Source organism: Oncorhynchus clarkii, chromosome 27 (genome assembly GCF_045791955.1).
Source record: "Oncorhynchus clarkii lewisi isolate Uvic-CL-2024 chromosome 27, UVic_Ocla_1.0, whole genome shotgun sequence".
Taxonomy (NCBI): Eukaryota; Metazoa; Chordata; class Actinopteri; order Salmoniformes; family Salmonidae; genus Oncorhynchus; species Oncorhynchus clarkii.
In genome coordinates this window covers 41,236,873-41,248,505 of record NC_092173.1, presented here as the reverse complement: position 1 = coordinate 41,248,505, position 11,633 = coordinate 41,236,873, and the positions used below count along the sequence as shown (strand labels likewise).

Here is an 11,633-nt window from a genome sequence, read left to right as displayed (position 1 = left end):
ACCCATGCCCAGGGAATAATCTGCGTTTTAAACACTTCTCTGACGTTGGACCCCCCTGCGAGGATGAAGGAGTCAGATATCTACTGTAGCTGGTGCGCGTAAAAAGCGTGCAGAAATCTGGTGAGGTAGAAAACCACATCGGAACCGCATTTAATAGGAGAGATTTTGGGATTTAGATCAGCTGCTTCTCACAATTTCGATTTAGAATAAAGGTTAAATTGCTAGGAATTAAAACGGTTTCACTTAATCCTATGGATTATAAAAGTACATCCTGGCACATTTTAGGGACTGTACGTTATTTATAATGAGTGGAACCTGGAGAAAATCGGATCTCTCAGAAATGAAAATGGATGGCCCTCCCTTCAGTAAAATACACTACCGTTCAAAAGTTTGGGGTCACTTAGAAATGTCCTTGTTTTTCATGAAACCATACATGAAATGAGTTGCAAAATGAATAGGAAATATAGTCAAGACGTTGACAAGGTTATAAATAATTATTTTTTAATTTAAATAGTAATTGTGTCCTTCAAACTTTCTTTGTCAAAGAATCCTCCATTTGCAGCAATTACAGCCTTGCAGACTTTTGGCATTCTAGTCATCAATTTGTTGAGGTAATCTGAAGAGATTACCCCATGCTTCCTGAAGCACCTCCCACAAATTGGATTGTCTTGATGGGCACTTCTTACGTACCATGCGGTCAAGCTGCTCCCATAACAGCTCAATAGGGTTGAGATCCGGTGACTGTGCTGGCCACTCCATTATAGACAGAATACCAGCTGACTGCTTCTTCCCTAAATAGTTCTTGCATAGTTTGGGGCTGTGCTTTGGGCCATTGTCCTGTTGTAGGAGGAAATTGGCTCCAATTAAACGTATGGCATGGCGTTGCAAAATGGAGTGATAGCCTTCCTTCTTCAAGATCCATTTTACCCTGTACAAATCTCCCACTTCACCTCCACCAAAGCACCCCCAGACCATCTCCTTTTACCCTGTACAAATCTCCCACTTCACCTCCACCAAAGCTCCCCCAGACCATCTCCTTTTACCCTGTACAAATCTCCCACTTCACCTCCACCAAAGCACCCCCAGACCATCTCCTTTTACCTTGTACAAATCTCCCACTGTACCACCACCAAAGCACCCCCAGACCATCTCCTTTTACCTTGTACAAATCTCCCACTGTACCACCACCAAAGCACCCCCAGACCATCTCCTTTTACCCTGTACAAATCTCCCACTGTACCACCACCAAAACACCCCCAGACCATCTCCTTTTACCCTGTACAAATCTCCCACTGTACCTCCACCAAAGCACCCCCAGACCATCTCCTTTTACCTTGTACAAATCTCCCACTGTACCTCCACCAAAGCACCCCCAGACCATCTCCTTTTACCCTGTACAAATCTCCCACTGTACCTCCACCAAAGCACCCCCAGACCATCTCCTTTTACCCTGTACAAATCTCCCACTGTACCACCACCAAAGCACCCCCAGACCATCTCCTTTTACCTTGTACAAATCTCCCACTGTACCACCACCAAAGCACCCCCAGACCATCTCCTTTTACCCTGTACAAATCTCCCACTTCACCTCCACCAAAGCACCCCCAGACCATCTCCTTTTACCCTGTACAAATCTCCCACTGTACCACCACCAAAGCACCCCCAGACCATCTCCTTTTACCCTGTACAAATCTCCCACTTCACCTCCACCAAAGCACCCCCAGACCATCACATTGCCTCCACCATGCTTGACAGATGGCATCAAGCACTCCTCCATCATCTTTTCATTTTTTTCTGCGTCTCACAAATGTTCTTCTTTGTAATGCGAACACCTCAAATTTAGATTTGTCTGTCAATAACAATTTTCTTCCTTTGTCCAGTGTCTGTGTTATTTTGCCCATCTTAATCTTTTATTTTTATTGGCCGGTCTGAGATATGATTTTTTTTTTGCAACTCTGCCTAGAAGGCCAGCATCCCGGATTCGCCTCTTCTCTGTTGACGTTGAGACTGATGTGTTGCATGTAGTATTTAATGAAGCTGCCAGTTGAGGACTTGTGAGGCGTCTGTTTCTCAAACTAGACACTCTAATGTACTTGTCCTCTTGCTCAGTTATGCACCGGGGCTTCCCACTACTCTTTCTATTCTGGTTAGAGCCAGTTTGCGCTGTTCCGATGAAGGGGTTTAGGACAAAGCGCTGTATGAGATCTTCAGTTTCTTGGTAATTTCTCGCATGAAATAGTCTTTATTTCTTAGAACAAGAACAGACTGACGAGTTTCAGAAGAAAGTTCTTTGTTTCTGGCCATTTTGATCCACAAATGCTGATGCTCCAGATACTCAACTAGTCTAAAGGCCAGTGTTATTGCTTCTTTAATCAGTACAACAGTTTTCAGCTGTGCTAACATCATTGCAAAAGGGTTTTATAATGACCAATTTGCCTTTTAAATTACAAACTTGGATTAGCTAACACAACGTGCCATTGGAACACAGGAGTGATGGTTGCTGATAATGAGCCTCTGTATGACTATGTAGATATTCCATTAAAAATCAGTTGTTTCCAGCTACAATAGTCATTTACAACACTAACAATGTCTACACTGTATCAATTTGTTGTTATTTTAATGGACAAAAAATGTGCTTTTCTTTAAAAAACAAGGACATTTCTAAGTGACCCCAAACTTTTGAACAGTAGTGTATATATTTAACCCGATTCACCCAGAACGCACCCCCCCCCCCCCCCAAAAAAAAACTCCACTGTACCCAAAAGAATAATTAAAACATAAGTGGATAGCAGAGAACATGCTTTTTTCAGCAACACGTTTACCCTCACCCATAGGACAGCCTTAGATATGCAGTTTTAGAAACGATTCTTCTTTTTGTAAGCATGATATGGCAAAGTAGCCAGAAGGTTTGTTGATTCGCAGACCACCATGGACAGGGACTACCTGAAAGTATTGAAACCAAGGTTTGTTGATTCGCAGACCACCATGGACAGGGACTACCTGAAAGTATTGAAACCAAGGTTTGTTGATTCGCAGACCACCATGGACAGGGACTACCTGAAAGTAGTGAAACCAAGGTTTGTTGATTCGCAGACCACCATGGACAGGGACTACCTGAAAGTATTGAAACCAAGGTTTGTTGATTCGCAGACCACCATGGACAGGGACTACCTGAAAGTAGTGAAACCAAGGTTTGTTGATTCGCAGACCACCATGGACAGGGACTACCTGAAAGTAGTGAAACCAAGGTTTGTTGATTCGCAGACCACCATGGACAGGGACTACCTGAAAGTATTGAAACCAAGGTTTGTTGATTCGCAGACCACCATGGACAGGGACTACCTGAAAGTAGTGAAACCAAGGTTTGTTGATTCGCAGACCACCATGGACAGGGACTACCTGAAAGTAGTGAAACCAAGGTTTGTTGATTCGCAGACCACCATGGACAGGGACTACCTGAAAGTATTGAAACCAAGGTTTGTTGATTCGCAGACCACCATGGACAGGGACTGCCTGAAAGTATTGAAACCAAGGTTTGTTGATTCGCAGACCACCATGGACAGGGACTACCTGAAAGTAGTGAAACCAAGGTTTGTTGATTCGCAGACCACCATGGACAGGGACTACCTGAAAGTATTGAAACCAAGGTTTGTTGATTCGCAGACCACCATGGACAGGGACTACCTGAAAGTAGTGAAACCAAGGTTTGTTGATTCGCAGACCACCATGGACAGGGACTACCTGAAAATATTGAAACCAAACCATATGATTTGAGTGAAAGGTATTTTAATAAACATGAAAAGGTGAAAGTAAGAAGCTCTCATCATTTCTAAAATGGCTACATGTCATATTAAACAGCATGTAAACACTCTAAATAGGTCAGGAGCCAGACAGGGAGCCTGTAGCCTAAATGAATGATTTAGACTATATTATTTCAGTTATTTCAAGGCTATAGCCTACAAAGAAATACATTGTGAAGCATTTGGGAGTGCAACACTATGCTGGTAGGGACATAAAGCTCGCAGCATTTTTAAACAACATTTTAGTTATGTTAAATCGTTATAGTCCATACATTGTGTACATAGGCTGTGACTTACTTATAATTAACTACAAATACAATAAAAAATAAAAAAATACAATATTAGGCTCAGTGCCTTTGAATTCCTTTAAAAAGTTTGGCCAGAGTCTGTGGCTTCAGGCTCATACGATGGTACCTGGAGAGCAGGTGATAAACATCTCTCTGGCCACTCTTGCCAGGTTGGGCAGAGATGACAATGTTTAATTTTTTTTAAAAACATTTAGGTAGGCCCAAAGGTTTTTAGGCAAAATAACCCAATCAAAACGGAAAGGTCCTTGAAAGTGAGAATATGTCCGGTATATTGGGCCAAAATCAATTTTTGACCTATTGTATAGATAATAGAACAACAATTAATAACTTTTAACAGATCAGATTTTTTTTGCTTATAAATAATTTGCTACAATGACAGACTTAGTTAGCTACCCACCTAGTTCATTTATTTTAGTATGTGCATTTGGTACTCCAACATACTTTTATGAAAAGTGTCTTTTCAGATTCAACAATTATTATTTAGTTGTGGACACTACATCACTACACTCCCTCTCTTTAGTAGTGGACACTACATCACCACACTCCCTCTCTTTAGTAGTGGACACTACATCACTACACTCCCTCTCTTCTTCAGTTGTGGACACTACATCACTACACTCCCTCTCTTCTTCAGTTGTGGACACTTCATCACTACACTCCCTCTCTTCTTTAGTTGTGGACACTACATCACCACACTCCCTCTCTTTAGTAGTGGACACTACATCACTACACTCCATCTCTTCTTCAGTTGTGGACACTACATCACTACACTCCCTCTCTTCTTCAGTTGTGGACACTTCATCACTACACTCCCTCTCTTCTTTAGTTGTGGACACTACATCACCACACTCCCTCTCTTCTTTAGTTGTGGACACTACATCACCACACTCCCTCTCTTCTTTAGTTGTGGACACTACATCACTACACTCCCTCTCTTCTTCAGTTGTGGACACTTCATCACTACACTCCCTCTCTTCTTCAGTTGTGGACACTTCATCACTACACTCCCTCTCTTCTTTAGTTGTGGACACTTCATCACTACACTCTTTCTCTTCTTCAGTTGTGGACACTTCATCACTACACTCCCTCTCTTATTTAGTTGTGGACACTACATCACTACACTCCCTCTCTTCTTTAGTTGTGGACACTACATCACTACACTCCCTCTCTTCTTTAGTTGTGGACACTACATCACTACACTCCCTCTCTTCTTTAGTTGTGGACACTACATCACTACACTCTTTCTCTTCTTCAGTTGTGGACACTTCATCACTACACTCCCTCTCTTCTTTAGTTGTGGACACTACATCACTACACTCTCTCTCTTCTTTAGTTGTGGACACTTCATCACTACACTCCCTCTCTTTAGTAGTGGACACTTCATCACTACACTCCCTCTCTTTAGTAGTGGACACTACATCACTACACTCCCTCTCTTTAGTAGTGGACACTACATCACTACACTCCCTCTCTTTAGTAGTGGACACTACATCACTACACTCCCTCTCTTTAGTAGTGGACACTACATCACTACACTCCCTCTCTTGCTCTTGGTCCTCGTCTTTGTAAGTTACCTTCTGTGTGTTTTCTTTATGAAAATATTTTGGGAACTTCATGACAGTAGCTAAAGCAAGGAGCTATAGCAGCACACAAGTAGACGACAGATGCATTCTGGGACGGGCATGCCCTGACCTGGTGGAGTGAGCGCTATTGGAGTGAAATTGTACCTGCCTTGGCCGATGCTCCAGCCTTCGGGAATCTCGCTCCATGCCCCAGTCAGACTGTTTTATATAATCAGCTCCATTTAATTATATCAGTAGCAAGCTTAGGACCCGGATTTTTGAAATTGTATTTTTTTTAACCTTTATTTAACTAGGCAAGTCAGTTAAGAACAAATTCTTATTTTCAACGACGGCCTAGGAACATTGGGTTAACTGCCTGTTCAGGGGAATAATAATTAAAAAAAATTACCTTTGGTCTTTCTAATCTTCACGCTCTCCATCTCAAACTAATCAGGACATCAGTAGGCCTAGCAGCGCAAAAACTCGGGAAGGAAGTACTTTCTCATAGAAATGTGGTTCTCCAAGCATGCTCTTAGTATTTAACTAGGCAAGTTAGTTAAGAACAAATTCTTATTTACAATGATGGCCTAGGAACAGTGGGTTAACTGCCTTGTTCAGGGGCAGAACGACAGATTTTTACCTCGTCAGCTCAGGGGTTTGATCTTGCTACCTGCCGCCCCCAGCCTAGGTTTATAGACTATAGGTCATTTTACTGAGACCACACTAGGCACATTTGATATGGAGCGCCCAGCAGAGAATCAGGGATGAGGGGCATCATGAGGCACACATGAGACACTGTACTATAATAAGCAACTAATTTCCCAACCCTGAGCAATATGACATTTAAATGGATAACAAATGACAGGACCCTGGACTAAATAAAATAAATACTAAACCCTCTCCCATTTTCCTTACTGATAACTATCGTGTAAATGTCGATCTTTCCTTTACATTAGCATTTATTTTATAAGTCTATGTGCTATTTTTTTTGCCTAAATTGTCTGAACATTTTCATCATATTTGGCTACTAAAAACGTTTCAATTCTGTTTAAACAGAAAATAAAGGACAATTGTTAGACTTATCTAGTTTTATGAAAAACACATGCCTACCAGTATGAAATAAAAGCACTTTTCTTTTTAATTTACTATAAGCATTTTAGACTTATCTTTGCTAGCTAATATCTTTGATGGTATCTGGATACATTGTATGATGATTGATCTGGATAGATTGCCCCCTACTGACAAAATCTAACATTTTTTAAAATATGTATTTATTTATTTGCTCTCAGGTGCAGAGTGCAGCTGAAAGGAGTGATAACTGGGATGTGTGTTAAGGTGGATCAACTGAAGTTGGGGATCCTTGGTGTCTGTGATGCACGCCGTTTGATGGCGAGCGCGAGATTGAGGAGACCCTGTCTGTCCTTCTGAGTTTTGAGTGTTTGACGCATAAAGTCATGCTAGGGTATATAAGTTGTTCCATGAGAGCTTTTGTTCCGAACCCACTACAGTGCTTCAGGTGCCAAGCTTATAGTCATGTTGCAGCAGTATGTAGGAGGGAGATTCCGAGGTGTGAGAAGTGTGCAGGAGGCCATGGGACAAAAGACTGTGTAGCTTCGTTGGAAAAAGTGGAGCGTTTCAATTGTGGGCGTGGCCATGTTGCTGGGGATCAGAAATGTCCTGTGCGAGTGAGTCAGATTGAAGTTTCCAGGGTGAGAGCGTCATGTCTAATCCCGCTCCGCCGCTCCGGTCCTGGCAACCCATCATTACGCACACCTGCGCTCCATAATGAGGCACACCTGAACTTCATCACTACCCTGATTACTTCCCCTTTATCTAGTAGTATTGCTTCCTGTTTTGACACTTCTCCTGTTTTTGTTTTTATTCCATGTTCGTTCCTATTGAACTCACTGACTGTACCTGCTTCCTGACTCCCTGCGTCTCTGTTACAAGAGCAGTGTCATATGCTGATGCAGTGAGGAAAGTAAAGGATAGTGGACAAAGGGAGAGGGATCCTGAGAGGATCCCTGTGAGTCAGTACAGAGTGACCCAAACAGTTTGTTCTTTAGTAAGGGTGGCATCTTGACATTTATTGCTACGGTCATTAATTGTACCGCACAGATGGAAATAAAATCTCAGAATATTGAGTTGTCAGTAGCAGTGAAGTTTTTGGGTATCAGAGATTTTAGTGTAGAAGATCTACAGGGGGTTTTGAGAGATGGGGGTTCCAGCATCCCATGCGGACGGCCTGGTGTAGGATCTGTTGGGGACAAAGTAGTGGGAAGGGGTGATGTGTTTGGGGTAGTGGTGTGTGCAGTGGTTTCAGAAAGTTTAAACACCCCTCGACTTTTTCCACATTTTGTTGTGTTACAAAGTGGGATTGAAATTGGTTTAATTGTAATTTTGTCAACGATCTACACAAAATGCCAAAGTGGAAGAGAAATTCAAACATTTTTATTATTATTATGAAAAATTAAACACCATGGTTAGATAAGTATTCAACCTCCTGAGTCAATAAATTTTAATACAAGCCCAATTTAAGGCAAAACTGTAACTAGGCCACTCGGGAACATTCAATATTGACCTTACAGATGATGAGGTAGTCATTCAAAAATCATGGTACCCCCTATTATTGCAAAGAGTGAGTCCATGCAACTTATTATGTGACTTGTTAATCCTGAACTTATTTAGGGGTTAAATACTTATTCACTCAAGACGTTTCAGTGTTTAATTTTTTATTTATTTGTAAAAATGTGGATAAACAGAATTCCAGTTTGACATTGTGGGGTATTGTGTTTAGGCCAGTGACAACACAATCTAAACATAACACATTTTACATTCAGGCTGTAACACAACGAAATGTGGTAAAGTCAAGGAAAGGGTGTGTGAATACTTTCTGAAGGGCACTAGAGTCAGATGGCGGTTCAATTTCCCTTAACCCGCATTTTTCATTTTTTTTGTCCATGCACTCACCAAACTGTGAATGGCAGCAAAACGAAACAAAGGGTCTAGTCTGCCGGAAAGACAGACGAAGAAGAACATCTAAAATCAGTTACTGCGCATGTCTGTTTAAAGAAAGTACGTGTAAAGATGTTTATTACTAAACCAAGATAGACCACATCTTGTCATTTCAAATGCGAACAAAAGAGCCATAGTGGGCAGAACAGGCAAAGGGATGGGCAGAGCGAGCGAGTTGCTATTGGTGCGTCCTAGCATATATTAGCATATTTCCGTTGTGAAGTGCGCATGTGCAATAACTCAATTCGCATTTGCACTTATTCTAAACAACTCCATTTAAAAAAACAACAACATCAATCTTTTTCCGTCTTCTCCCACTGCCGACCTCTGGGATCCTCTCACTACCATATTTGGTAGTGAGTGGAAACGCTAACCGGATACTTCACATTTATACATCCGGTTATATATCTGTCTCGTTGTTCTGACTGTCTGTACTCAGCAGCTGGTGAAGTTAAGTGAAAGCTAAAATATGGAGGACAACAGAGACGTGGAAGCTGGAGAAAATCCATTTCAACCTTATTTAGACGCTCTACGGAAGGAGTTAGAACACCAAGACCCCATATTTATTATCGGAATTATCATTTCTTTGGCTGTTGTTGTCATTAGTTTTGGTAAGCTAACTATTGTAATATACTTCCAGTTCACGTTAGCTAGCCTCACATCCTCAGGAACAGAGTGAATGTAAACCTGTATTTGAGTTGTCACTAGCCTGGCTTCAGCCTGCTGGCTTTCTGTGCTGTGAGATTTTTTTGTTGTTGTCTTTTATCAAGACAAAAAAAAAAGCATGCTAGCTAATGTTAGCAATCTAAGATAAACTAGCTGGGTAAATTAGCTTGCTAGTTACCAACAGCTGTCACTAGCATAGTAGCAATCTATCTATCTATCTATCTAGCTAACGTTACTGTACTACGCTGTTTATCAGGTGCTCCTCTGTTCCATGTTGTTAACTTTGTATGATAGCTAAAAACCAAACTGAAACATCTATGATTGGTTTACATTTTAGTGTTGTTGAAGTACTTCCTGAGCAGCAAAACTGTCCAAAGTGCTGTGCTGCTGGTTGGTCTCTGCGATTCTGGAAAGACCCTCCTCTTTAGTCGAGTGAGTGCATCATCAGTATAACATCTAGCATGCCTATTCCAACTATTTACGTTTACAGATGGCAGAAGTTGTACGACACTTATGATCTTTATTTCTAGTTGTTGTCAGGAAAGTTCAAGAAGACCCAGACCTCCATCACAGACAGCAGTGCCCCCTACAAAGCCAAGAACGAGAAGGTAAGGAGGCAACTATGGTATGGTGGTGAGGGAGTAGGATCTGAAGCGATTGTTTTTAAATTATATGACAAATGCATTTGTCAACTGTCAAACACTGGCTTGTCCGTCCCTTTTTCCTTCTTCACTGTGTGCAGGGCAGCAGCTGGACCCTGATCGACCTCCCTGGACATGACAGTCTTCGTCCGCAGTATGTGGAGAAGTTCAAGTCAGCAGCCAGGCGAGTAAAGATAAGGGTGTTTGTATTCAGGGAAGGTCTATAATATGAAAAGCACTGTGGTTGACCGAAGAACAAGATTCTGAAAGACACCCTTTAACTTTCTTTTATTATCTCCTCTCTCTAACTGCAGGGCCATAGTCTTTGTGGTGGACAGTGCCATATTCCAGAAGGAAGTGAGAGACGTGGCTGAGTTCCTGTACTTCCTGTTGACTGACAGTGCAGTGTCCAGGAATGTCCCCTATCTGATAGTGGCCTGCAACAAGCAAGGTGACGTGACACCCTTTTCAACCTTCCCACTCCCTCCACAAATACCTCCCCATCATGATGTTAATGCTTGCTAATGATATTTTCCGTGTAGATATCACCATGGCAAAATCTGCTAAGCTGATTCAGCAGCAGCTGGAGAAAGAGATGTAAGTATTCCTCATGTTACCAACAACGACATAGAAAGGCTGTGATTCTACAGAATGGACTGGATTGAATCCCAACCTTGATCCCAACCTTTTCCCGTTTCCCTCAGGAACACATTGAGAGTGACACGGTCTGCGGCTCTGGGCACCCAGGACGGGTCAGCGGGGTCCAGCGTGTACCTGGGGAAGAAGGGCAAGGACTTCGAGTTCAGCCAGCTGCCCATGAAGGTGGAGTTCCTGGAGTGCAGTGCCCGCGGCAGCAAAGGGGAGAACGGGCAGGCAGATATCGGCAGCCTCGAGAAGAGCCTGGCCAACCTGTGAGATGGCTGGGTCTTGTTATTGACCATCTGGTTCCCATATAGGTCACTACTTTGGCTAAGAGCCCTTTGCTCTTAGGTGCGTTATTGTGAACGGGCTTTCTTAGGATATTTTCCTGAGGACTTTCAGCATATCAGGTGTGTCTCAACAGTCTCTCAAGACTCCAGACTCAAATCACTATACTATGATGAAGTGAATAACTTCTTGTGCTGACATCACAAGGTCATGTGATGTAGTGCATGCCAATTTGCAAAAAAAATGTCTGATAATGAAAATAAAGTGTTTGCTTTTCTCCAGCAGGTGTTGTTGCTATACGTTTCGGTGTTTCCACTATATTCCCCTAAAACATTTTTTTTCCCCTAAAAAATATATATATATTATAACAATAAAACCTGTATAGTAAAACGTTTTTCAGTGTTTTAATGTAAATGATTAAAACCACAACATATGTAGGAAAGATAATGGACCTATTTTTTTTTTTTTAAGGAGATATTTGAGAACTAACAATCACCTAAATAAAAACAGTAAGGGAGAACATAACATTTCCAAAATGGCGTTGATGTGATGTTTGAGTCACTCGGATGGCAAAATGAGTAGAATTGCAGGAAACTTTCACCGCTGCTGAAAAAAAATCTTAGGCGGAAAAACAGCGTTTTCTAGCAAATGAACCGTCCCTTTTATAGTTTCATACTCACCTACTCCTATGAAACAGTGTGAACATCTGCCTAC

General features: G+C 41.9%; 1 protein-coding gene across 1 annotated transcript; it reads left to right on the top strand.

The window, feature by feature from the left end:
• Positions 1-8,910: 8,910 nt before the first annotated feature.
• LOC139385595 (SRP receptor subunit beta) lies at positions 8,911-11,203 on the top strand. The gene is made up of 7 exons (XM_071130795.1): positions 8,911-9,296; positions 9,689-9,783; positions 9,882-9,959; positions 10,094-10,176; positions 10,307-10,443; positions 10,535-10,589; positions 10,697-11,203. Exons 1-7 carry the CDS (start codon positions 9,155-9,157, stop codon positions 10,905-10,907), a joined length of 801 nt encoding a protein of 266 aa, XP_070986896.1. The 5' UTR covers positions 8,911-9,154; the 3' UTR covers positions 10,908-11,203.
• Positions 11,204-11,633: the final 430 nt, after the last annotated feature.

What these genes read in the sequence shown, in the direction of transcription:
- LOC139385595 (XM_071130795.1), top strand. Translation starts at nt 9,155, where the DNA reads ATGGAGGACAACAGAGACGTGGAAGCTGGAGAAAATCCATTTCAACCT. An exon ending in AGACCCTCCTCTTTAGTCGA is followed by an intron (nt 9,784 to 9,881) that starts GTGAGTGCATCA and finishes CTTTATTTCTAG; the next exon opens with TTGTTGTCAGGAAAGTTCAA. An exon ending in AGTGGCCTGCAACAAGCAAG is followed by an intron (nt 10,444 to 10,534) that starts GTGACGTGACAC and finishes TTTTCCGTGTAG; the next exon opens with ATATCACCATGGCAAAATCT.